This window comes from Heteronotia binoei, chromosome 14, assembly GCF_032191835.1.
Source record: "Heteronotia binoei isolate CCM8104 ecotype False Entrance Well chromosome 14, APGP_CSIRO_Hbin_v1, whole genome shotgun sequence".
NCBI lineage: Eukaryota > Metazoa > Chordata > Lepidosauria > Squamata > Gekkonidae > Heteronotia > Heteronotia binoei.
This window is the reverse complement of record NC_083236.1, coordinates 28,441,640-28,469,210: the sequence shown is the minus strand read 5'-3', so window position 1 is coordinate 28,469,210 and position 27,571 is coordinate 28,441,640. Positions and strand designations below refer to the sequence as shown.

General features: G+C 40.6%; 1 protein-coding gene across 2 annotated transcripts in view; it reads left to right on the top strand.

Annotated features, from left to right (window-relative positions):
* LSM14A (LSM14A mRNA processing body assembly factor) overlaps positions 1 to 26,230 on the top strand; it is a 33,526-nt gene extending 7,296 nt beyond the window's left edge. Inside the window, exons 2-10 of one of the 2 annotated variants that reach the window (XM_060254475.1) lie at positions 11,809 to 11,972; positions 15,616 to 15,748; positions 17,489 to 17,608; positions 18,575 to 18,751; positions 19,647 to 19,709; positions 22,015 to 22,188; positions 23,230 to 23,392; positions 23,536 to 23,776; positions 24,866 to 26,230. In XM_060254475.1, coding sequence (XP_060110458.1) covers positions 11,809 to 11,972; positions 15,616 to 15,748; positions 17,489 to 17,608; positions 18,575 to 18,751; positions 19,647 to 19,709; positions 22,015 to 22,188; positions 23,230 to 23,392; positions 23,536 to 23,776; positions 24,866 to 24,889 — 1,259 coding nt within the window. In that variant the 3' untranslated portion in view covers positions 24,890 to 26,230. Of the gene's footprint in view, positions 1 to 11,808; positions 11,973 to 15,615; positions 15,749 to 17,488; positions 17,609 to 18,574; positions 18,752 to 19,646; positions 19,722 to 22,014; positions 22,189 to 23,229; positions 23,393 to 23,535; positions 23,777 to 24,865 lie in introns of both variants that reach the window. The other variant, XM_060254474.1, reaches the window with a different exon arrangement.
* Positions 26,231 to 27,571: the final 1,341 nt, after the last annotated feature.

Here is a 27,571-nt window from a genome sequence, read left to right as displayed (position 1 = left end):
CGTTGCATCATGACATTTTCATGGCAGACTTTTTACACAGTGGTTTGCCATTGCCTTCCCCAGTCATCTACACTTTCCCCCCAGCAAGCTGGGTACTCATTTTACCGACCTCGGAAGGATGAAAGGCTGAGTCAACCTTGAGCCAGCTACCTGAACCCAGCTTCTGCCAGGATCAAACTCAAGTCGTGAGCTGAGCTTGGACTGCAGTACTGCATCTTACCACTCTGCACCACAGGGCTCCTTGTATTTGTATCTGTTCACAAAAAAGCACTTCTGAAAGAATGTCAGCAAAACCTGTAGGGGGAGCAATTTCCACAATTGGTGACTGCTGCAGTAGTAAGTTCTAGTGCTGTTATCTGTTTCTGGTGTTGGGGCATGCCTGTGGGAGCATTCTAGCATTTGGAAGTTTTGCAGAATTCTTCCATGTGAGATAGCTGAAGTATTGCTGGGTATCTAAAAATCAGCATTTGGAGCTTTTGCAAAGCACTTGACGGCAAAGCGCAGAAACTGAATTTTCTTTGGACATGTTTGATTGTTTTGCCAGGGCTAAAGGTTCTCCCTCATGCTAAAATGTGCACATTCAGTAGAAATCAGAACTCAACTTTAACAGCAGTTTATTCTCCCCAGTTTCTTTCCATGACTGGGAAGATAATACACTTCCAAATTGGGGAGGGATGTGGAAACACTGTCTGTGATGTGTTACCTTTTCTTGTGGGCTGGGATGAGTGTGACCTCACTTTTCTTTTTTTAATGTGTACTCTTTGTCACATTTGTGACAAATGATATGATAGCACAGCATATGAGAGAATGCTGGGAAATAGATATTATACTGTTATTCACAGTAGTAAAGCTATAGTAGTTGAATGTGTACAGAGGGACTAGCTTGCATGATCCCTGGAAGGATACATTCGCTGAAATGGAAGAAAGGAAAGGTGTGTGTTGTAAATTACTTTGGGGGGGGGGGCGGGGACAGATCTATAGGACACAATTCATTGTAAGTCAGTACTACTCAGAAATTTTTGCTTCACTGACTACATATTGCAAACACACTAGACTCTGGAAGTTAGTTTTACCCTGCTCATACGTCTATTGATCTTTGTTTGTTTTGCCAGTACAGTGCTGTAAAGAGGGCTAGAAAAAGTAGGCACTTCTGAATGACCAGAAATCTGAAATGTTTTCCCAATTTAGTTCTGAAGTGAAAAATCAAAAGCTGGTGGATAAGAATTTTCTCGCTTCCAAATATAACTAAACTGCATCTGAGAGTGAGGATTAAGCAAAGAGCTGCAACTTCGTAGACTAACATGTCACTGGATTATTTGTTTAAAGAAGTTTTGAATGTATATTTTTGGAGCCCCCAGTATTCATTTAATAATGACAGATTTCAGCTTGATTGCCTAGCACAGAGAACATTGTTCATTTTCATGTGGCCCAAGAATCTCAGTATTATTTTTTTAGAATTTGTAATTATGATGGTTTATAATATGGTTCTCCAAATTATTGATATACTCCCCCCAAAAGACAAACTATTCTTCTGCTCATAAGGCCCTCACATTTATTGTGTTCTGTGACTCAGGTTTACTGGGTGTCTGATCAAGGCTGCAATCCTTAGCACATATATTGGTGCTAAAATGAGTGAGCCTTGGTTCTAATTTAGCAGTGTGGTCTTGTGCAGTTACTTAAATTAATTTAAACCAGTGGAATTAATCTGGTATAACTCTGCATAGGATTGTGCTGTGAATGGTCTTTGCATGCATGTGGAGGTGATATTTTTGTGCCTGGCTATATTAGCATCCACCCCGTAAAAAGTCTGCCATGAACGTGTTGTGAAAGCATCGTCACCCCAGAGTCAAACGACTGGTGCTTGCACAGGGAACTACCTTTACCTTTTTATATTAGCATTGTTTCAGGTTGCACTATTGTACAGCAAGATGTATATGCTTAAAAGCAATCCAATACTGTATTGAATCCAAGGGCAACATTTTGTAGTATTGACAGTTGCATGAAGACAGAATTTGCCTGCATTTGAGTTAATTGCAGACAGAGGTTCACAAAGAAGTATTCTGAATCTTTGCTTTGTTAAAAGTTGCTTCTTTGTTGTAGAAGTTACTTCCGTGTTCCAGCTTTTAATCTTTCCAGTAGGGCACCCTCAGTGATAGTTGCCCCCTGACACTTAGCCTCATCTTGATATAAATGCTTTATTGGTACAGAGTAGGCAATAATTTTGCAAGGGCCTAGAGTTCACAGTTCCCAAGAATAAAACTATATTAGTGGATTTCTAGTTCCTTTCATTATAGTACATAAAACTGATAGGTTTATGGAAAATTTGAAGCCTTAGGATAAAGTGAACTATATGCAGTACTGATTTATCAAACTTAAGCATTATTTACATCAAGACTGTGAAAAGTATTGCACTTAGCATAGAACTAGTTATAGCACCGTTTGTTGTGCAGTGACAGATAAGAATGGATTGTGCCCTGCAGTTGAGAGGCATGCGTTGCGGAAGGGAGGGGGGGGGCAGGTTTCACATATTTGTATCAGAAGCACCAATCTATTCGTGCCCATGGCCATGTTTGAGGTTGGAAGGTAACTTTGTCATCAACATGGTTGCTTGCTTTACCTTAGAGTCAACTTCTACTTAAATAAATGCAATGAAACATGCTGGAGGTTTTTTGGGGAGGGGGGAGTTGTTCATGCAAATTAAGAATTATGCTTTTTCTTCCGTTAAATTTGGTGGCACAGTTTATGCAGGTTTTTTACTTGGCTGACTAGCCAAGCATTACTTATAGTTACTGCTGACTCCTCCCTTCTCCTGAGTTCTGTGACACGCCTGAAAAGGGGAGGTCTCTTACTTTTCACAGGGCTTTGGAGAATTAAAAAAAGTGAGAGAGAAACTTGTGCTAAATTCTTTCCTTGCCTGAATTCTTTAGTGTGTGGCACGTGTGTGTGTGTTTTCACTAAAAACTTAAACACACACAACACCAAATAGCGGGAAGGAAGCCAGTAATAGTTATCGGTATGGCTGGTTACTGATATAGCTGATACTCAGTAAACATAGAACAGTCTCAAGACTCTCTGACCAATCGATTAGTGGTCTCTGTTCATGAAAATTCCTTCCCTGCATTTCTGTTATTTTTGTTTGTTTGAGACAAAACTTTAACAATTCCTGTCCTAGCCAGATTGAGCGCAGACCCTGTGAGATTTTGTGCTTTCCTTGCAAAGTGTTTCTTGCGGAGCAATTTCTTTATGACTGAACTTCACATGGGCCTGGATTGAATATCTTTACTGGGCTGGCACATAGATGACAAATTGCTTAGTCTGCTGACAGGTGTTCTTTCTAAGCTGTGGAATGTGTACAAAAAAAAAATTTTCTGTGGGCCAAAGAAGAATTGCAGTTTTATATCCCGCTCTTCTCTCTGAATCAGAGACTCAGAGCGGCTTACAATCTCCTTTATCTTCTCCCCCCACAACAGACACCCTGTGAGGTGGGTGGGGCTGAGAGGGCTCTCACAGCAGCTGGCCTTTCAGGGACAACCTCTGTGATAGCTATGGCTAACCCAAGGCCATTCCAGCAGGTGCAGGTGGAGGAGTGGGGAATCAAACCCGGTTCTCCGAGATAAGAGTCTACGCACTTAACTGGCTCTAACCATTATAGTTGTGAATGTGTCTAACCATTATAACCAAACCATTATAGCTGTGAATTAGTTTACTTAAAAAAAATTTTTTACAAACTCTCTGAGGTGTTACTGGAGTCAAATGTAGATACTTTCTAAACCTAACACATTTTTACAGTGTTATAAGGATAAAAATGAAGGAGGAAAGAATCATGCAAACCATCTAAAGCTTCTTGGAGGAAAATCAGGAAAAAATGTAATTCATAAAAGATCAGAAACAAAAAGGCATTTGTTAGTTTTCACTCCATCTAAGTAAATATTTTCTTTTTCACTGTACAATTATACATTATTACAGAAAGAGAGAGCTCATCAGACCAGGATCAAAGCAGACTTGAGCTGCTGGCACAATGTTATATTTATTTCCTTTTAAACTTATATTTGGTTGTAATAAACTGAACTACTAGAACTATTTGTTGGCTGGATTTTTTTTTTTTTTGAAAATGGTATATTTCTGTAGCCCCCTCAATTGGAACTTAGAGACAGAGAATATAGGGGAGGGAGGGGGAAAGAGAGAAAGAAAAAGAAAGAAGCAAAGAAAGCCAATAGATGGGGGAGGGAGGGGAAAGAGAATGAAAGCAGTGTGGGGGGAAATATGAAAGCAAAAGAGAAAAAGCAAGCTAATATATGCAGAGAGGGAGGAAGAAAGAGAAAAAGAAAAACAAGGAAGCAAATAATGGGAATGGAGGGAGAAATGAGAAAGAGGTGGAAAGAAAGCAAATAGATGGGGGAGGGAGAGAGGAAGAAAGGGGAAAGAGAAAAGATAATGAAAGCAAATATATAGGGAAGGAAGGAAAAAAAGAGAAAAAAAGAAATTTGATAGATGAGAGAGGGAGGGAGAAAATGAAAGGTGGAAAGAGAGGGAGGGGGAAGTTGGAAATAAAATAGATGGCGAGAGGAGACTAAAAGAAAAAAGGCAGTTTAAACTGGGCTGCAGAAGAAAACCAGTGCAGGATCTTCTTTGCTACTGAAGAAGAAGATGATGATGATATTGGATTTATAGTGCGCCCTCCACTCCAAAGAGTCTCAGAGCAGCTCACAATCTCCTTTACCTTCCTCCCCCACAACAGATACCCTGTGAGGTAGGTGGGGCTGGAGAGGGCTCTCACAGCAGCTGCCCTTTCAAGGACAACCTCTGCCAGGGCTATGGCTGACCCAAGGCCATGCTAGCAGGTGCAAGTAGAGGAGTGGGGAATCAAACCCAGTTCTCCCAGATAAGAGTCTGCACACTTAACCACTACACCAAACTGGCTCTCCTACTGGAGCAACATGTTCTGCACGGCACAAGAGCTCCTGGGCAGGGTTTCTCTTGTAGTTTAAACTGGGCTGCAGAAGAAAACCAGAGTGGGTCCCAGGATCATTTCTGCCATCATTGCAATGTGCTCCATGCAGCACAGGAACTCCTGTGGTTGGTTTTCTCCTGCAGCCCATTTTGAAGCGGGCTGCAGAAGAAAGCCAGTTCCAGGAGCTCCTGTGCCACTGGAGCAACGTGTCACAGAAGGAGAGCACCCACAGTTCCCCCCATTCCCCATCTCACACACACACACGCAACCTCCCCCAACAGCGCTGGCTGTAGCAGGCGCATGAAGGGCTCTAGCCTGTAATGCCAAAGGGTAGAAGGATGGCACCCACGTCAACCCTCCCCCCTTTCTGGCTCAGAGAGTGACTCACCTCATATTGTAACAGAGGTCCAATTTTAACATTCCCATATTACAAAAAAAGTCTATGAGCACCCAGATGTAGGCTCATTTCGTGTATAGACTTCCTCGGGAGCAATCCTTTCTATGTTTCTTCCAGGGTTAACAGACTCAAGTACCAACCAAATGTTAATGTTTTTCTGCATCATCTTCTCTCTCATTCGCTCAATGACACTAAAGTGTATTTATTTTTCATATAGGAGCTTGAGCCAGTTCAAACTTATTCATTTAACCAGATGCCCAAGCCTTCTGGAGTTTGCTAGCCTAGCCCTCTACAATATATTAAGCAAGCTATTCTTTAGATGGCCAGTTGCTCTTATATTCTTTATAATTAATATTTTTAATTTTAATTTCAAGCAAGCCCTTCTTTTGACAGCAGTTTAGCTCAAAGCCACTTAACTGTATGATTTTAAGCAAGCCAGTACTGTGCCTATCCTGAATCCAAAAACCTCTTAGAATTTATTGGCCTGCTTAAAATTTCAGTATAAAGGCAGCCTCATAAGTTCACATGTTCCTGCCTCTGCTGTCCATGAGTGTTTATAATGCATGTTCTGTTCCTTATGTTATGTTCTGCTTCATGGTAGCTTTAATAGGTCCCTGCTAAGTCATTGCTTCAAGTTCTGGATGCTGCTGGCCTTTAAGAAGGCTAAAGTTGTCATCTTAACACATTTGGCAAGGGAAATTTATTATATTTATCGCCTGCTTTGTTACCCAAAGCACCCTAGAACAAATTCAGATACACAAAAAAACTTCTTTCCCTTCCTAGTATATTAGCCCCCTACAGCTCTGCTTCAGATGTTATTCTGTTGGTAACTTCAGAGAAACTGGTCTCAGGAAATTTGTCTACTCCATGTGACAAATTGTGTTTTACTTTTATAGTGCACAGAATGTTTCATATGTGATAGAGATTAAACAGCACTAGAACTAGCAAGAGGCTATAAAACTGCCACATAATTTTTATTGGTTCTAGGCAAAGCTGTGAAATTCTTTCTTATTGTGTGGTCCATTAACCCAGTGGGTGGGCAACAGTGCTCCTCAGCACTTTCCCGTTTTACAATTTTCAAAGGCAACAGCAGAAAAGCTATGCAATTTCCTATATCCTATGGATATGAGCAGGTATGGCAGTGCACATGCAAGTGCAGCCTTAACATTTGCTGTCTTGCTTGATATCCGATGCCTTGGGTAACTTTGGCAATGCTGTCTCCATGGAGAATGTAAGAATGTTGAGTTGATCCCTGACCTATCCCCCATTCTGCTTTCCTCTTTCTGTTGATTTTAACTAAGCAGTACCTGATAACAAATGGGAGCTGCTGCACTAGAGCAGGGGTGGGGAACGTCCATCCCGAGGGCCATAAACAGCCCTTGAGATCACTTGGTCTAGCCCTCGGGGATTGCTGGGCCGAGTCAAGCCATGTGGCGACCTCCCATAGGGTGGGGGATGGGAGCCAGCTACCACCAGTTCAGTTTGCACTCTCAGATGGTATGGCATAATACGCTAATATTAGGGGATGTGGTCTAATATGTTAATGAGTTCCTGCTGGGCTTTTTCTGCAAAAAAAGCCCTGGACCTAGGCATTTTCCTAGGGTGGCAGGTTGGGGGGGGGGGGGGGGCTGTGCCAAATTAGGCTCTCCCCACATTACTTCAAATAGAAAAACAATTATTTATGTTAATTTTGCTGGCCTGAATTATTCTTCAGTTTGGTGTAGTGGTTAAGTGTGTGGACTCTTGTCTGGGAGAACCGGGTTTGATTCCTCATTCCTCCACTTGCACCTGCTGGAATGGCCTTGGGTTAGCCATAGCCCTGGCAGAGGTTGTCCTTGAAAGGGCAGCTGCTGTAAGAGCTCTCTTAGCCCCACCCACTTCACAGGGTGTCTGTTGTGGGGGAGGAAGGTAAAGGAGATTGTGAGCCGCTCTGAGACTCTTCGGAGTGGAGGGCGGGATATAAATCCAATATCTTCTTCTTCTTCTTCTCCCTCAGTGGAGCACTGTTTTTTTGAATTGATAATTTTGTATAGCCCACAAATGATGTTATAAATACCCAAATGGCCCTTGGCAGAAAAAAGGGTTCCCCACCCCTGCACTAGAGCAAGGCTTCGGTTGTGATACTGCATAGGCCTCTTGCTTTGACTTCTGATATTGGATCTTCAGTATCCTGAGGCTGAAAAAGCCTCCCTTTGATTTGTGACAAGTAGGAATCAGGAGTTTAAAGAGCAGGTGTTCAGTTCAGAGGCATCATAATGTTCTCTTGTTGAAGAGGCAAGATTCTGAAATTGGTTCTGCCCATAGAGCATACGCACAGTGCAGACCTGCAACATATACATGAAGCAACTGTACGCTCGGTTCAGCCTAGTGCAGTTTATTCTGGCTAGAAGCGCTCTAAACCTTTTCTATCCTGCTACCTGAGTTTTTTGCAACTGGAGATGATGGAGTTGAATATTCAACCATATGCATGCATAATGTCCTCTGATATCTTGTAGCTTTTGGCTATAGGTTTATTACATGCCTCTCTGTCACTGCCATGAATTATTTGTGCCATTTCCAGATTATAGTAGCATAGTCTTCCCTTCAAAGAGTTTTAAGGAATCAGGATGTTTCCTCTTGAAATATGTTTGCATAGCCAGTATGATAGGATTATTAATGCTAACATTTCTTTGCAAATTTTAAAAGTACTATGTCCCAGCTAAAGCTGTGGGCTCAGATTAACCAGGTTTTAATTTCAGCGTTAGTACTTGCAAACAACTTGGCAGGAAATTTATTTACCTTTCCACTCTAGGCAGATTACATAATGCAGTCAGTAGGATGAGACTAGAGATGTGAAGGATCAGAAAAAGAATACATGGGGGTGGGGGAGTGTCCCCTAAGGGCTTTCCCCCCTACTGTTCCAGTGAAAAAATTAGAGGGAGCATTGGGGGGGGAGGACACTCCTGTGAAGTAAAATGATTCTTAACTCAAGGCTTTTCATACTAAAAATGTATAGCGTGAAAGTCTGAGGACTGTTTCAACTTTTCCACTGGGAAAGTTGGGAGATTTTTGGAAGCTCTGAAAATAATACTGCAGACATATAGAGTGTTTTAAGAGGGGTTTTTGTTTGTTTAAATGTAAATAATTTTGGCATCATTTAATATATTGTAATTTGTTTAAGGATAATATATCATTCAGATTTTTCAGTGTTCTTTGCTTAAGCTTAACATCTAAACATGTTGGCAGTCCAAGCTACAGTGATTACTTTTAGTTTTCCTCCCTTAGATGGCAAAAATTAGAAATTCATGCATTGTAGTAATATAGAGTACAGCAGTTTGCAACTTTTTCTGAAGTATTACACTTGCAGGGGATTTTTAAATAGAAAATGAAGATATTTGTACTTCTAAATCATGTAAATATTCCAAATACTACTGTTTTATATGCTACGGTATAAATGATGTATTTATCTTAAATCAGTAAATGAAGTTTTAAGTTTGATGGGGAAGTAAATATTGCATATATTTCCATTTCCCCCCAAGGGGAAAAAACTGGAACAAAGACAGTTTTCCCCCATGGTTTCAAAATTTTCTGAACAGTTATGTCTCTAGTTGGACATAGGATTACAGAAATCTGTAGTAAAGTATTAGACATGACATGATATGATATGTTAATGTAGAAAATGGCATTACATAAGTAGAAACAATTTACTGAGAATAGGATAATGTGTACTGCAAACACAGAATACATACTATACACAGTAATATGCTCCTCAGTCCTGTTCCCTTTATAAAAGCATTGTTCCATTATACCATAGGCCTATTCCCTGTATACAAATACCCTCTTGAAAAGTTCTGTTCTGTGTACTATGCAGAAAAACAGACGAATGGGAGCTTCTCCTTAGGCGGACCATTCCACAAGGTAGAAGCCTCAACAGAGAATCCACATGCCCCTCATTTAGATCTGAAACTGTCTCAGTTATTTTATTCACAGCGAAATCAACTATAGCTTCACGCTGGAAAGTCAAAGCTCCCCCAAGATTTATCACTATGGTGCAAAAAGTTATGGGACACATATATTATGGCCAAACTCTCTGACAATTTATCATTTTTTATTTAAAAATTTCATCCAATTCTAAGGAAATATGATTCCCTATAATGGAATATTTATCAAAATATGATGTTCCCGATTTGATTGATACACTCTGTTTATGGTAGATTTTACAGGTTTTAAATTCCTTAGACCAGGACCATAGCCAGGATTTCAAGTTTGGTAGGGCCCACAGCAGGATTTTCTGGAGGGTTTTTTGGGTGGGGGAACACATGAGGCTTCTTCACAGGACAGAGACCTGGCACTTCACTCAGCAGGGACTGTGCATGGGCCCCCGATTGCCCAGCCAGGGAGTGTGGCAGGTCTTTCTTTGCTGGTGGGGCTGGGGAGGAAGGTACAAGATGCATGGAGCCGCCTCAAGAGACACCAATGCTGGCCATGGACAGGTAGCTATGGGCGGATGGAGCGGCTCCTTGGCCAAGATGACTAGAACTGGCAGCTAAGCGAGCCTCCTGAGGACAGTGAGGGACTGATTGGTGGGGCCTGGAGCCCTCCCCCATGCGCCACTGTAGCTGCAGGCCTGTCTTAAACTATAGACTTTTTATTGAGAGGAAGTGTTTGAAACAACTAAATATTGAAAATTTCCAATATCTGTTTAAAATAGACATACATTAAAATGCTGTGTTTTTATTACTGTCTGTTAATTTATAACCATTGTACTGTACTGTATTTTGTTTATGTTGTAAAAATAAAATAAATTGTTAATTAAAAAAAAACAGAGAATGTACATGTACAGGTAGTTGTTGATCTTGCCAGTTTGAAAGGTGGCACCATCAGAAGATAAGGAGCCCCATGGTGCAGAGTGGTAAGCTGCAGTACTGCAGTCCAAGCTCTACTCACAATCTGTGTTCAACCCCGGTGGAAGCCGGGTTCAGGTAGCCAGCTCAAGGTTGACTCAGCCTTCCATCCTTCCCAGGTCAGTAAAACAAGTACCCAGCTTGCTGGGGGGAAAGTGTAGATGACTGGGGAAAGCAATCCACTCTGTAAAAAGTTTGCCATGAAAACATCATGATGTGACATCAGCCCATGGATCAGTAATGACCCGGCACTTACAAAGGGGACTACCTTTACCTTTTTTACCCTCAGAAGGCCTTGCTGAGATGAGCGAAGCTGTCGTGGTGGAACATCGGAAGAGAAGGGTCTTGCAGAGAGAAGGGTCCAAAGTAGTGAGGGACTTTTGTATGATGTGGTGTTTTATGTGTAGTTATTAATGATAAGCACTTATCTAACATAATTGTATCTATAAATCAGTAAGATAAATATCTGAAGTAAAATTCTGAAAGAAGCGCAAGGTTATCTGGGCAGTCTGACATGATTTGTATGTTGAACAATATACATATGATAATAAAACATGTACCTGCTGCAGAAAAGTGTCTTGCACATAATTTGTTTTAGGTTTTTTGTCATGCAATTGCATACGATGAATCTTCCACTGGGTGTCGGAGTGCTACCTTACCCACTGATACCTTATTTGCTGTTGTTTTTTGCTGTTATACTTGACTTATACTTGACTTATAGCTACCCCAAAGGCAAGAGACATTCAGAGGTGGCTTGCCATTACCTACCTCTGTGTCATGGCCCTGATATTCTTTGGTTGGTCTCCTATCCAAATATGAGCCAGGGCCAACTTTGCTTTGCTTCCGAGATCCGATGAGATCAGGTAAACCTGGGCTGTCCTGGGCAGGGCACTGATACAATATATCCAGGCTTAATTACTTTATTGAGTGTTTGTGCTGCTTTTCAAAAACAACAACAAAATGGTCTCAAAGCTTACATCAGTTAAAATCAATTGAAGTGGAAGAATTAACCAATCAGACATCACAACTGTATCCTAAGCTTTGTGACTGTTACAAATCAGACATCACAACTTTGTCCTAAGCTTTGTGACTGTTGCTGTCCTTTAGTGGTTACCAATGTTTTGATAATGTGGCCATCAGACAGTGTTGTTACAGAAAGAGATATGTCCCTCCAGAGCAAAAGATAAGCAGTGAAGGCATCATACCCTAATTATATTGCGAACCAGCCTGCCCCCAGTCTTCCTTTGCAGATGAACTGCTTTTTCCATTGCATTCCATTTTGATCTTCTAGAGGAGGCTAAAATGCCACTCACCTGGTAGCCTGTAACAATTTAAAATTGTTTTTCAGGGAATGTACAGACTGCCTGCTTCCTGTGAAGTCCAAGCCAACCAAGTGAAGAAAGCTGCTTTGTTGACTTGTGGTCAAAGTGGGTTAGCCTGCTTATAGCTTAGTTTAAAAAAAAAAAAAGTGACCTTTTGACAGTGTCAGGGTAGAAGAATCAGTGAATTTTCCGCGTCATGTTATGCTTATGTGTAAAATACTACATGATATTTTAAACCTTTTTTTGTTTTGGCAGTTCGTTCTTTTGGTACTGAAGACAGACCCACTGATCGGCCTATACCACCTCGTGATGAAGTATTTGAATATATTATATTCCGTGGCAGCGATATAAAGGATCTGACTGTTTGTGAGCCGCCTAAACCACAGTGTTCACTGCCCCAGGATCCAGCTATTGTTCAGGTACAGTCTGTACTAAGCCTAGTTATAGAGTATGCAATTAGAGAATTCAAAAAGGCCTTTGTGTATCTTCAAAAAGAGTTCACAACCTTAATTTGTCACAAAGGATATGTGAACTTGCTCACTGTCATTGTGCCCTAGATCCTTTCAACCAGATAGAGAATTTAAAGGTTTGTATGTTCTTCTGAGCAGTTCAACTTCAGCAGCTGTAATGTTGCTATGTTTATCCTGCCTTCTCAAATCTTCCCCATCACCATATTTCTTTTATATTAATCAAGTCTTTTAAAAGCCCAGGCAGTAGTTAAGGCTCTAGGAAGATTCTGTATCTAATGATCCTGCCTTGTCATGTTGTGTTTATAGTTGATCGGTTGTCAGGATAGCATCTTCGGCATTCTATCCCCACTGTAAACTTGAACATCTGTAAATCTTCTGTAGTTTAACAGGAATATAACAGTGTTGATCAACAGAGTTACACATGGTTAAATTTACTTTTAACGTTGCCAGCTGAGTGCATGAATCATGCCAAGAGGCTGAATGGCACAGGAACAGCGGTGCATTTGGACTCTCTATTCTGTTGTATTTTCCATTTCTAATAAGGTATCGATAACTTCCTTTCCAAAGAAAAAAGGACATGTCTGTTTTTCCTACAGGAAAACAAAGCATTGAAGTACTAGAAGTTTCTGATTTGAGAATAAGGTGCATTATAGTGATCTTGAATGAAAAATACCGTAATCCTTAAGCGTGTGAATGTTAAACATTTTACACATGCCCACAATGCATACTATATCTGAACAATGAACTTATAAAGCATTGAAGGAGCAGAATGCACTGTAGAGGCCAAACAATTTCCAGTCACAGAAACAGAATGGGATATTCAAAAAATACACTTCGCAATAATGACCAAAACATTTTTAGTCAATAATGAAATGTGGGATGTTTAGACAATACAGTTTCATTTTGGTGTTTCAGAAAATTGTGTATGTGTTTTAGACTGGATAAACAACAAAAAAGGCACACTAGGTTTGAAAACAGATAAAACTGATTTTTTTAAACTGTGGGTAATTTACTCAAATGAGATCTAAAGACAGTTCACGTTATGCTCATATCCAAAGAACACCAGTATAAGTACAGGCACTTGTAATGTATTTATGTATCTAGGATTTTTAACAGGCTTCAGTAGTATCATCAATAAAAGCAATTTGGCTTTCTTTTCTGTTGACGCAGTGAGAACTGCTGATTTTAAATTGTGCTAAGAATTGCTGTTCAGAGGTTTCATTCATAATTAAAATATAATTAAAATAAATTAAAACCCTTACGCAAAAGCACCCTCTCATGGTGGTTAAACATGATACCGTAGTAACAGGCAAACAGTGAAATCCCTTCAGTATGCACAAATTATAAGATATCCGCTTCAGATATAAAGTAGTCTAGCCAGAGAAGCTCTGGACATCAGCAAACCAATCCATTATGTTTCAAATTACAGCTTTCTCTAAAAACTCTGAAGCAGCTCTGTTTTGCACAATTTCTAAAAATCATTGTGGAAGGAGTCTTCCCTCCTCTGTCTGTCTGTCACAAAGTAATGGTGCCACCACAAACCCCCCCCCCCCAAAAAAAGAGGCCAAATGCAAGCTGTAGAGGATCTTCATTATCTGATTGAGGAGGCCACAAGGAGGAGTGATTAAACAAATGTAATGCATGCATGGATTCACACAGAGACGTGGCCCTTCAGATAATGTGCAATCCATGTGCTTCTGAATTTTGAAAGTGTTTGCATCAGCCAAAGATCAAAGCATGTTGTAGACAAAGAAATTAGTTTTTCTAGGAACAATAGGAATATGTTTTATTTAGTGATTTCCTGATTTTCGAAAATGCCTTATCAGTATTTTCTGGTTATTCTTTCCACTGGATATAGATTTGGGCATTTTTTCAGCTATCCAAATTGGCCAAGCCCTAAAACTCAAAAACATTAGGGACTTTTTTGGAACCCCCAGATAGTTGAAGTTAAAAGGTGTTTAAAGATGTTGCAGTCCCTTTAAATGCCTTTGGAGTTCACTTTTGGACATTGACTTCTGATTCCAGTTTATGATTCTGCATTGGTGACTTGGCTCCTGTTTGACTTCCTGGACTTTGACCTTGGACTGGTTTTGGACTCCTGCCTGCCTGCACCCTGAGAACATGACAGTAAACCTTACTGTCACCCCCAGAAATCACAGTTTTTCTTACAGGGCCTGCAGTTGTCCACAATGGTAGAGGTGCTTGACCAGGAGCAGCCAAACTTGCTTAACGTAAGAGCCATATAGAATAAATGTCAGATGTTTGAGAGCCGCGAGACATGAACATCAAAGGAAGGAAGGAAAATAGATTGTGGATGGAGAGGTGGAAAGAAAGCAACTTTAACTTTAAATGCATCCTCCAAGCCAGCCAACAGGGCAGTGAGGGCTTCAAGATTCACACAATGTGTGAAAGAGCCACATGTGGCTCACGAGCTACAGTTTGGCCACCCCTGTGCTTGACCAAAAGTATAATGAGAATAGTTCCTGTGGTTGAATTAACTATAGGGAATGACTGTGAACTGCACATGTCTACATTGCTCCCATACATTCCAGACTGCTGGGGTTTAATAAACTCCTAGCCATGTTTTCCCTCACCAAAACAGATCATTCAGAAGGCTAAGGTTCTGGGTAAATGCATTTGCTAGACTTCAGGTTTACAAACTGCATTTCTGTCTGCTTCAGCCAAAAATCAAAGCATGTTGTAGACAAAGAAATTAGTTTTTCTAGGAACAATAGGAATATGTTTTATTTAGTGATTTCCTGATTTTTTAAAATGCCTTAAGTATTTTCTGGTTATTCTTTCCACTGGATATAGATTTGTGCATTTTTTCAGCTATCCAAATTGGCCAAGCCCTAAAACTCAAAAACATTAGGGACTTTTTTGGAACCGCCAGATAGTTGAAGTTAAAAAGTGTTTAAAGATGTTGCAGTCCCTTTAAATGCCTTTGGAGTTCACTTGTGGCTTCCCCCTCCATTGAAAATAGTGAAGGGATGGGGGCACCTTTGGGGGCTCATAGAATTGGGGGGGGGGAGGTGAGGTAAAGGCACTTGCAGCTATGCTGCAAATTAGGTGCCTCTACCTCAAAAAACGGGCTCCCCACAGAGCCCCAGATACTTCTGGATCGATTCCCCATTATACCTTATGCGGACTATTGGCTATAATTGTCCCCACAGAGTATAATGGAGCCAGGAAAAAAATGGGATTTCTGAAAAATCCAGTATTGTTTAGGGATTCAGGAATATAAGAAAATACTGAATTTTTAAAGGTTCAATATACCTGAAGCCGAATAGTACTTTTTTGTGTGCACACCCCTATTCCTGAGTATTATATAGAGATTGGTTCCTACAATTAATTTCTGGATGCAAGTTCCACTGATGAACTTTTGGAAGAGTTTGATGGGTTAAAATGAACGTGTTTTGCCTCTTTCATGACTTTGGATTGGATCTAGCCAGCTTTTCTGCTGCTGAAAAAGTAAGAAGGGCTTAATAAAGAGAGGTATTGGCCAACATTGAGTGAAAAAGCAGACTGGATTCAACCAGCCGTGTTTCTTGTTCTGCCTTGCATTGAGTCTTGTACAACTGTTTTCCTTCAGTCTTCTCTAGGATCATCATCTTCTACTTCATTCCAGTCTGTGGGCTCCTATGGTCCTTTTGGCAGGATGCCAGCCTACAGTCAGTTCAGTCCAAGTCCCTTAGTGAGCCAGCAGTTTGGTGCTGTTGGTGTTGGTATGTTTCAGTTTTTAACTTTTTTATTGACAAGTAAGTTAAGTACAGTATTTATGAGGCGATCACAAGTCACACTTCTGTCATCCAGGTAGCTCAGGTGACACTATGAAAAAATGCTGGGGTAATCCAGGTTTGGCAGACACACACATGTTAGGGAATTTCTTGTTTGAAAACCCCATAGAGGTGACCCACGTATGCTCTTGTACAACTCCTGTTTCTTCTAATGGAGCCTGCGTGGAGCATATTTGTGTGCCGTAAATATTCCGTGTTAGACATCATATTTGCTACAGGCTTTAGTAAATCTGTTTTAGAACATGGAACCATACTGATAATAGTAGTGACCTAAACATTTTGCTTGCAGTATTTAAAGCATTTCACCTGAAAAGGTGAATGCATGTTTGGGAAGTGCTATGTGGTGTTACAGGTTTCATTACTTAGAGGGGAAACTGATCCATTGCTTCCAAAAATGCCTAGCATGAGTGAGCAAACATATATGGATAAAAACATAAGAAGAGCCCTCAGGATCAGACCAGTTGTTGATGTAGCCCATCAGCCTGTTTCACAAAACAGCCAACCAACAGGGCCTAGAGGCCAAGGCCTCCCCCAGTCTTCTAGCACTGAGTTTCAGATGTCTACTGCCTCTGAATATGGTGGTTCCCTTAACTCACAATGTCTGGCTGTCCTGGATAGACCTCGTCTCCATGACTCATCACCTTTTAAAGCCATCAGTGCTTGTGACCTTCACTACCTCCACTGACTGTGAATTTAATTACTTGTTGAGTAAAGAAGTATTTCCTTTTCCGTGTCCTGTACCTGATATATATATTGTGTTCATTTTGCACATTTGTGAATATCAGGTTGTGACCAAATCCCATGCATTGTAAATATCTGCATTTACACTCTGGTCTGTATAATAGTCACTGGACCAATGGAGAAAGCATTCAGACAAGTGATTGTGGCTCACTCAAAGCATAACAAAGTTATACAAACATGGTCACCTAATTAGGTGCTTGGAACTTTCAAAAAACTGTCTTTTTTTAATCAGTTTTAAGAGGAATGTCCATGTTTTAATACTTACATTCTAGTGACCCCATTAGCTGCTTTAGGGATGTTTCTATAGAACGGATTGGTTGCCAGATGCAAACATAACTAAAGTTTATGTGCATCTGGCTTTAGTCCACCAAATGTCCATTATAATGGTTGGGGGGAATGCCTCTTAGTCTGGAATTATCATACTTTATCCCACGGAATACTGGAATTTGTGCTTCTCTGTGTAGTACAGGCTCGCCAAGAGGGAATTCCTCACATTTTGTATAAATGTTGGGGTTACTTGGACCAAGCCTTGACAGAGCGACATTGGTTCCAGTTCAAATATACATATTTAAAGAATGATAACAAAAAAAAGGCAAATACACCATGTACAAGCTTGGACAATGTACAAGCAATGGATTTTGTCTGTGCTTCATATTCGACATTTCATATATGTGCTTCTTACTGAATTGCGGCACAACAGCCCTGACAACTATAGGCAAAGCAGACTATCTCTACATATGTGTTGCAAATAATTCCCAGAAAAACACAGGGAGGGGAGGGGAAATTTTCCACCTTTGATATTTGCCTGGACACTTGTGTTAGTCACAAATGCATTACCATAGTGTAGATGGGATCTTAATAGTGTAATGACAAAAAGTGTGCTACTTAAAGCTTTGTGCTTGACTTCTCTTGGTTTTCACTGTGCAGGAAGTTCACTGACATCTTTTGGAACTGAAACATCAGCCAATACGAACTTGTCTCAAAGCAGCGCAGTTGGTTCCACTTTTACAACAGATGCACGATCATTAAAAACGCAGCTCTCTCAAGGTAAATGTTTTTACTGCATTGCATGTTTTGTCTGTTCTTCTCATGCTGGCTTGCATCACCATGGTTTAATTTAAATTGAATAAAAATAAAATGGTTACTTGTGTACTGTGGTTTTGTGTCCTTTGGGGGGAAAGCTGTCAGTGATGGTTGGGTTACTACAAGATGGAGTTTATGCCAACTTAAAATACTAGTGGGGTGGAAGTGGTAACGCTGGATTCTTAGTCCTTCATTGAAGAGACTTGCTGACGCTAAATTTTAACAGAAAATTACTCCTATGGATACTAATATTATGAATTGTTGAGACTCTGTATGGTGAAATAAAAGGCAAACATTTTTCTCTGCCATTTTCTGCTGTGTTAACAGTGTCTCCTACTGAGAACAACTTTATACTCTGGGCTGAAGATTTTATCCACCTGTCAGTTAAATTTTTGAACCCTTTTTTAGAGATGATTTTTCTTGGTTGTTTTTATAAAGTAAATGTGGAGAATCCATTACTCTTTAACCTGATCAGGTATAACTAGCAAATAAATATAAGCGCTTGCATAACTTTTAAGTTGTTAAGCAAGAAAAAAATAAAATCCTGCTTACTTACTACTCTTCCAAAAAATCCTGATATTAAGGAATTAGAGATAATGTTTCCTGTTCGAGAGATTGTCTTATATGGACTGAATCAAAGTGGGGGGGGGGGGGTATTTTTTTATTATTTTTTTTTTTGCTTTCCTGTCACTACAATAATTGCCAGTGGCTGTGTCAGTAAGGATTGCCTTATCCACCTGTTCTTTCTCTTGAATTGGAGGAGGTATTCCACCATTGTGGATTAGTGCACTTCAAGGTACAGAAACATTTTCTCCTCAAACGTAACTCTTGATTGGGCAAGGCAGATAACTCCTTCAGCCTGGATTAATAGACTTCATAACAGCTCCTTTGTCAAACAGTAAGGAACTGTTACTTCTGGCTGTATTTCAGGTCGCACCAGTCCTCAGTTAGACCATTTGAGAAAGAGCCCAATCCTGGAACAAGCAGTGCAGACCACATCAGCCCACTTACCTGCATCAGCACCAGTCGGGCGCAGGAGTCCTGTTTCAGCTAGGCCTCTGGCATCCGGTAACCAAAAATCCTTAGAAAATCAGGAGCACAGGCGAGGTAAAACTTCTGGATGTGTATTGCTTTAAATTTCATCACTTCTTTTTTGCAAGCTGCTTTCCTTTTGAAGAATCTGGTGGTGATGTTCCTATGATGTGTGGGTAACACTCTTCAAGATACTTGTAATAAATCCTGGAGATTTATTACACGTATCTGCCTCAATGGTATTCACATTTTTCTGAGGCTCTTTGGAGGATTATCAGGAGTCTTTCAGGGAGAAGATCAGGAAAGGTGGATAGACTTTCCTAAATAAGTATTGGCTTGATTGCAACCTGTCTGCCCTTCAGGGTATGTTGTGGTGTTCCAGGACACATGCTTGCTTCATATGGGGCAGCATGAGGCCCAGGAGGCCTGGGGGTTCCATGGTAGATAGGAGTTGTTGAATTCAAAATCTGAAAAGGCCCAGATAAAATTGTGTCTAGATGTGAGTGCAAAAGGCACAAAAGAAAGAATCGGGAAAGGTAAGGAAGTGTTCCTGCTTCTACCCTGGCATTTTTTTTTTAAGGAAAGGGTTATTTGGAAGCAAGAATTACACATGTACACTTCTTTCCCTTACTGCATGTGGGCACATGCAGGTGCTTCTGGGATGTGAACTTGACCCATAGAAGGAGCATCCTCTGTTCCTTCCAACCTCATCCTTGTGTTCCTTGTGGGTTTTAGCTTGTTTGCTTTTTGCTTCAAACATATAGAACAGGGGTGGCCAACGGTAGCTCTCTAGATGTTTTTTACCTACAACTCCCATCAGCACCAGCCATGCTGGCTGATGGGAGTTGTAGGCAAAAAACATCTGGAGAGCTACCATTGGCCACCCCTGATATAGAATAACACAAAGTCTGTTAGCATGTACAAATGTGAAGAGCAACAAAATGTTATCTGCACTATTCTCCATCCTTAGCTGAAGCACACAAGTTGTCAAGATCCGAAGCAGAACACCTGAGAAGTGATAAACGTCAACTGGGTAAATTGAATACTTTGTTAAAAGTAAAATGTAATAGTGCTTTTCTGACTTTAGAAACAGCTGCATTGAGAAGTGTTACCACAATATTCTCCATTTGTGCTGACATGACCTTTGAAACTCAGTATGGTAGGAAATACCATACTTGACTCATTTGGGGTCCTGTTATTCAATCTTATTTGTTGATGATTTTGACTAGAGATGGGCACAGACCAGACCATGAACCTAATTTTCCCACTGACTGGGGCCCAATTCGTGGTCTGTGAGCCCAGTCCTCGCCATCCCATTAATATGGACCTCCCACAACCATCTCAGGGGGTTTGTGAGGTCCGTGTTAATGGGGTTGCAAAAGCCATTTTAAGGGAATGTGTTCCATTTAAATGGCTTTTACAAAGTTGTGTGGTGCACAAGTGAAGGCCGAACAGTTGCTTCACCCACTTCCAGGGACCGCATTCCCTTTAAGTAGCTTTGTAAGCCATGCAGCATCACAAACCACAACCTGGTCTGTTAAACATGGATTTTTGTGATTTGCGGGATCTGTCGATTTCACAGACCTCAAACCCGTCCATGTATCGCCATTTTTTTTGGACCATGCCCATTCCTAATTTTGACTGTCAAGAAAGCCAAGTTCATGAGAGCAGGTAAAAACCACTGGAGCAGATGTCTACTGAACAGGTGTGTTCTTCTGACGGTAGAAAATGCAAACTATGAGAGAAAAAACACCAACACAGTCAGTTTACATTCATCCTATTTAATCCAGCCTTTTTAACCTTGTAAGGGGAGGAGCTGTGGTTTAGCAGTATAGCATCTGCTCTTCGTGCAGAAGGTTCCCAGTTCAGTTTCTGGCATCTCCACTGAAAGGGATCTCTCCTTCAGGCAGATCCCTCTGCCTAAGATCATGGAGAGCCACTGGTAGTCTGAGTGGACTATACTGACTATGATGGACCAGTGGTCTGATTCAGTATAAGGCAGCTTTGTATGTATGTGTATGTATGTAATATTCAGGAAGCTTCTGCAGTGCTTGAGAATGCTTCTTGGGTTGTGTCATTTTTCAGGACAATGTCACCCACCTCTTGACTAATTTTATTATTATGGACAGTCTTGCATTGCTTCTTAGAAATGTGCATGCCAATAGGTATGCAGGTCATCTTCTGGCAGTGTGATGCACAGAGGCCAAGCAGCTGCGGGCAGGAGTCCCCCTGTTCTCTTCGTGCACTGAGGATGCCTGCCTCCTCCTCTTCTTGCTCTCTTGGAGGTGGACAGATGGGCTTGTGTCTCAACAGGGCTGATTAAATTCAGGAGGGTGTGCAAGGAAATAGCTGAGGAGATGCGGCGTATCAGAGTGGGAGAGTATGTGGAACACAGGAGGGATTCAAGCTGGTCACTACAATTCCAGAATTAAGATTCTGGGCTGCAAGTGGGAATTGAGTGATTAAAATGTGGAATTCTCTGCCAGAGGATATAGTGATGGCCACAGTCATAGATGGCTTTAAAAGAGGATTAGAAAGAGACATGAAGGATATGTCTATCAGTGGCTGCTAGCCATGGTGGCTAAAGGGAACTTCCACATTCAGAGGCAGCAGCCTCTGAATCTCAGCATCAGTGTTATTGTAAGAAAAGTAAATGCAGAGTTAAGGAGTTGAAAATTAAAACAGCAAGAACTATAATGATGCTTATTTATTTCTGATCTGACTCCTGTGTCAAAATCAATTCCCAGTTGTTGTAGGGCTGTGGTGCATTTTTAAAGCAGGCATTTCTGGTTTTAGAGAGCTGAAAATGAAACACTCTCTCTCTCTCTCTCTCTCTCTCTCTCTCTCTCTCTCTCTCTCTCTCTGAGAAATGGGGGGAGGGGGTAAACTGTTCTTTTTTAGGAAGGAAAAGCAAGACTTTTTGTCTTAAGCAATAAGTGATCAAAGGCATAGCAGAGGCTTTAGTGGGGAAAGTGAGCAGGGGAGAACGTTCTGTTGATTCTCCTGAAAAGCAAAAGTGTATAATCAGGCGCTGAAAATGGATAAGCAGTAGATTTGGATAGAGGACAGCATTTCATTCTGTGGAACTCATTGCCACAAGATGCTATGCCTTTCTAACTGGGTTAGGTAAGTAGAGATGGTCTAATGGCTGAAAGTGTATCCAGGGTATGTTGTTTTCCCAGTGCCTGATATTATCTGATGACATCAGCTGCAGGATGTAGCTGTCAGCTTTTATGGTAATAATATTAAGATTGAGGTGCTGCTTACCAGAAGAGGAATTACTCTTTGTTGCAACATTTTGTTGTAGTTCCCTCCAAAAGCAATTTTTCCCATTACAGGGGTACCTCCAGTACGAAGAGGCCGTGGGGGTCACCGGGGAGGCCGAGGAAGATTCGGTATCAGGCGGGATGTTCCAATGAAATTTGAGAAAGACTTTGATTTTGAAAGTGCAAATGCTCAGTTCAATAAAGAGGAAATAGATCGTGAATTTCACAACAAGCTGAAGCTGAAAGGTAAGCTGTGCATTTATTTTCCAACCAAAGGATCATCTTGTATGCCACAAATGAATTTGAGCCTTTTGTAGAAATATTAGATTTTGGTTTAAAAATGAGAGTAATCTTGCACTATGTTGAAATTTGCTGTGTGACCTTCGGCCAGCCTAACCTACTTCACAGGGTTGTTGTGAGGGTAAAATGCAAGATCAGGAGAATGATATAAGCTGCTTTGCCACTGGGGAAAAAGCCAGGGTATAGTTTTATTCTGCTTGTAAGCAGACATTCAGCCAAAAAGCAGTAGACTGTAATCATGCTTGGAAAGTAACATTGCTTCACTGACTCTAACTCGAACAGCCCAGAGATCATTTGAATATTACTTACATCAGTATAGAGCCATTAACAACAAGATGCAAGTTATGCAAGGAAAGTTTTTGCAACCGATACTAAAATAGTTCGCAGAAGCTCATCATATCTTCTTCTGGAAGGGCCTGGTAACTGAGTTGTTGGAACAACTTTCATTGTTTCACTCTGATGAACCACAAAAAAACAGGCAGGGAGTGCCTGGTGAGGACTTGTGTGGGGGCTAGATGCAGAACACCACCTCTATGCGGCATTCTGAACAAACACACTTAGAGAAGTTCCCCTGTTTCAATCCAAGTGCTTGCAAATCCCTAGGGTCCAACAGAGAAATGTCTTGCACAACTCGTTGGCAGATGTAAGAAACATCTCTGTTGGATTCCATCGTATATTAAGGGGCTGCACACAGCAGGGGAATTTGAATTGCCCAGCTAAGGGTAAGGATTAGAACATCACCTTTCAGCCTAGAGAACCAGTTGAGAGGCTGTATTTTCAAACACACCTCGCCACATTTATGTGAGTCATGATGAAGCCAGGTGTTGTAACAGGGTTGCCTGCTTAGGTGAACCATAAGGGTTCTTGACTTGAAGCCTTTGAATTGTGCATCCGTTAGGTTGATGTCATGCTCAGTTTTATTTTTCCTGCTATGAAAATATGCTTTGCTGTCTGGGTCATTGTTATCCCTTTTTCCACCCCCCTCAGAAGACAAACCAGAAAAGCCGGTAAACGGGGAAGATAAAGGTGACTCAGGTGTCGACACCCAGAACAGTGAAGGCAATGCAGACGAAGATGACCCCCTTGGGCCCAACTGCTATTACGACAAGACCAAGTCTTTCTTCGATAACATCTCCTGTGATGACAACAGGTACTGGGGGTACTCAGTCCACTATAAGCAATCTTTTCAAATTGTATCCAAAAGGTGACAAGTCATCAGTGAGATTTTTGCTCTAATTTAAAACATTCTTCAGGTTATTAGTAGCTAGTAGTTCCTTCTGTTGTATGTTTCAGAGAACGAAGACCTACCTGGGCAGAAGAAAGAAGATTAAATGCAGAGACATTTGGGATTCCGTTGCGTCCAAACCGTGGCCGTGGGGGCTTCAGAGGGAGAGGAAGTGGTAGCGGAGTTGGTGGCTTTCGGGGTGCTAGAGGACGTGGCGGCAGCAGAGGAAGCTTCAGTGTCCCTCGGGGGTTTCGTGGTGGATTCAGAGGTGGACGTGGTGGCAGGGAATTTGCAGATTTTGAATACAGGGTAACATAGTTCTTTTCTCAAAAGTTTCACTTATTTTTTTGCTTTCATTTATTTCTATTTGTATCCCACCTCCCCACAGACGAACTCAGGTTGGGTCACAGACAACAATTTTACAAGGCTATAAAAACAGTTATACTAATATAAATAATTAAAACAATTAAAAGCAGGTAGTACAGAAGATAGTACAATTGTGATCCAAATCACTGGGAGGAGCTAGGCAATAATCAAAACAGTAATATCTAAATTTATGTGGGTAGTATACAGCTAGAAGCTTCAGCAAGGGAGGCCGAATAATTGGGTGTCTGCAACCTCAGCCAAAGGCCTGGCAGAACAGCTCTATTTTACAGGCCCTGCAAAACTGTAATAGGTCTCACAGGGCCCTGATCTCAGGTGGGAGCATGTTCCCCCAGGCTGGGACCTGGGCAGAACATCATCTTTGCAAATACTATAGCCTGGCAGAGAGACTGTCACCTCGACCCAGCAGTCATGGCTTGGGGAAAGTTAAATAGATGGAACTTTTTCTCAGCTATCAAATTAATGTCAACACAAGCCTCCATTTCTTCCACAATTCTGGTTTTAAAAGGAGGGAATTTAGCCATATATTGTTTTAAAAGCGAGTGAGGCAGAACCTTTTTTTTTAGAACCAAAAGCTGACCTTGTAGAAGTTCTTATCAACAGCAGTGCAGCAACTGTCAACTCCGCTCTGAACACTTTTTGATTAGCTGCAGGCATAGAGCCAAGCAAGGAGCTCACTTCATGTCCTACATGTAATCGAGTTGGGGAAGGTCTCTAGAAGCCTTATGTAGTGTTAAGAGCTGCATAGTACTTTGCAGTTTTTTGAAGGCTTTCCTGCGCCCGGGCCTACTTGGGGTAGAAAGGAATTGGATTCTGGCATCTGGAAAATGAGATTTCACATTTTTAAAAAGTGACTGCCAATGCCGTCCAGATGAAGTTAGTTATGGCTTTTAAGTTCTGTTATCCTTTTTTCTCTAGCTTGAGACCTAAGTGTTTGATTTAATTTTGTTTCATATTTGATTGACCAGTAAGTAACATTAATGTTTGGGGTGGGGGGGTCTTTTTTTTTTTTAGAAAGACAACAAGGTTGCCGCATAGTCCACGAGGAAGTTGAAAGCCAAGTGGACTTGCTGATCTTCATAGTCCAGAGAATGTGTTGGTCTTTGCAAAGAAATTGACTTAATTTGCCGTAAAACTCGTCACCAGCAGTGGGGTTTGTTTTTTAATTCCAAAGGGGTTTGAAGCAGTAACCATTTTGAAAAAAAATGCCATCTTCAGAAACAACGAGCATTAAATATATTTGCGATAGAAAAATAAGTAATTTCTTACATATAGTTAAGCTATAAAGCAGTACGTCAATGGCGTTTAAGTATTTTTTTCATCACAGAAAAGATTTTTCTTAACTGAATTGTATTTGATTGCTGCAGATTGCAAAGACAATAGTATGCAGAAGGCCGTCAGTACTGTGAGTGTGTTGATCCACTGAAGGTTGTTTTTGGGACTCCTGTAAGATCCCTTTTCTGAAATAGTTGTACTTTTTCTCAGATAGGGTGCTGGGCAGTAGAAAATTTGATTTGTCAGTCAAAAAAATGTAAACACAGTAAATATTGTTTCTTGGGCAAAGGAAAACTTTTTATAGTTGTAAAATTCCATGATTAACCCATTGCCAAAGAAACATTGAAGAACTTTGTATAGCTGTATAAAAAGCGACTAATTTTTTTAAAAGAATAAAACATTTTTAAGTCAACAGACCTGCTGTGTTGAGACACTAAAACACACACACAAGAGTTTGTTTTAGGTTTTTTTTTTCTTTGTAGTTTTTCAGGCTTTAAACTTGTTTGGTTTTTATTATATTTTGACTACAAATTAAAAAAGAAAAGAAAATGTTCTTCCGCAATATAAAAAAAAAAAAACCCTGCATAAAACTATTCTGTCTTGGTGAGAAATTCGGTTTTGTAAGTTTCTGGCATATCAAAGGGTTTGACCAAATTTAAAGTCCCATTGTCAATCAAGACAAGCCTAGAGGCTTCACATTGCAGTTTGTGTTAACTCACGCAACTGAAAGGTCAGTGACCCAGGCACACAAGTTCTGAGACTCCTTTTTGTGCCTGACATAAAACTGAAAAGTCTCCATGTATCACTTCTTGAAACGTTGACTCTTGTTTTAATATTGTTGACATACTCAGTTTAAAAGTGAATTTCCTAGTGTTTGAAATTGCTGAGTTTTGATGGACTGTAGCTTGGAGACATTGAATGTTCATTTTTTAGACAGTATCCCACAAGTGATTTGATATGAAGTAATTGTACACCAATTCTGAATAACTAGTTTAATGACTTCTCCTTTTTTAAATATTAAGTTATATTAGATACAGTAATCTGGTAATTTGTGTTTGTATTTGTATATGAAAGCCACAGGAATAAAGGGATCCAAAGATTAAAGCATTTTTTATCTTAATTTGCTGGGTTTTTTCTTTCTCAATGTTCAGTAGTGATCAGATGTGGATAACTGCACTGTTAGGAAATGGGGATATTTAAAAGTGATTGATAGAATCATAATTTTATATCTTTTTGTATAGCACTACAAGGAAAGTATTTTGTAATTGGTTTCCTTATGGGGTCACGTATTTGGCAGATGTAGAATTTAGATACTCTTGTTTAGTAATATCTTGCATGTTAACAATGCCTTTTTGGGATCCACAAATCATCATACTGAACAGTTTGGGTTTTTTAAACAAAAGGCAAGTCCTGTCCTGTTGCAATAACAATGTAATACTGTCTGAGGTCTCCCAAGTTTTATTTAAACAAGATAAAACTGTAAATACCAACGAGATGTTCTGTGAAGGTATGAATTGAGTTTAATCTTACGCACCAATCCTTTGGATTTACTAGTTGGGGTGTGTTCATGCTCCAGTAAAGAACAGCATGTCATACCTTCAGTGTACCTTGCTACAGAAGAGTGGATCTTTTATTTTAAGCCAGAATAAAACAGTTCAAGAAAAAAATATTTGTGAAAGTTTTTTTTTCTTCCCCCCCATCCCATCCTTGTTTCAAAAGGGGAGAGGAAGGAAATGCTAAATTTGTATGCTCTTTCTTGTATAGTGGTGAAGTCTGCATAGTTGTTTCAAACTGCATCTTTTCACCTATAGAAAGAGATATTGATGTGTTTCTAGAGTTGATTAGGTCAGGAGATACCGGAGAATTCTTAAAGTAAAAATGAGAGCTCAGCCAGTCTCATAATGAAAATAATTGGGGTGGGGGAGAGTTACGTGAGTCTTCTACAGTCAGCTCAGTTCTTCAGCCAGGATAGCATAAGATAATTTGGTTATATTTTCAAGTCTGCCTCGAGTCTCGGTGAGAAAGGCAAACTATGACATAAATGAAGTGTTTTGAAACCTCAAACAAATTATGGGACAGAAGCTTTCCATTACATGCATGAAGTGTTGTGCTCCATTGAGAGATGTCATCTCAGTTGACAAGGTACAACAGAATTGGGGTAGGGAGGCCACCAAGCTCAGCATTTCCTAAATTTAACTGCTGCAGGGTCCAGTCAGACCAGAGAACCTGCCCCAAGCAGTGAAGAAGTTCAATCCAGCCAGGTGTGTGCCAGGAATTAGTTTCTTCGCACTGTGCCTGGAGAAGTTAACTAAGCACCACTGGCTGTCAGCTACAGTTCCTACTTAACAGCTGTCTCTCTAGCCATATCCTCAAACATTTACTGGAGGGATCATCAAACATACTTCTGTTTAGCAGGTATTGTCATTTCTCCAAGTCATCACTGAA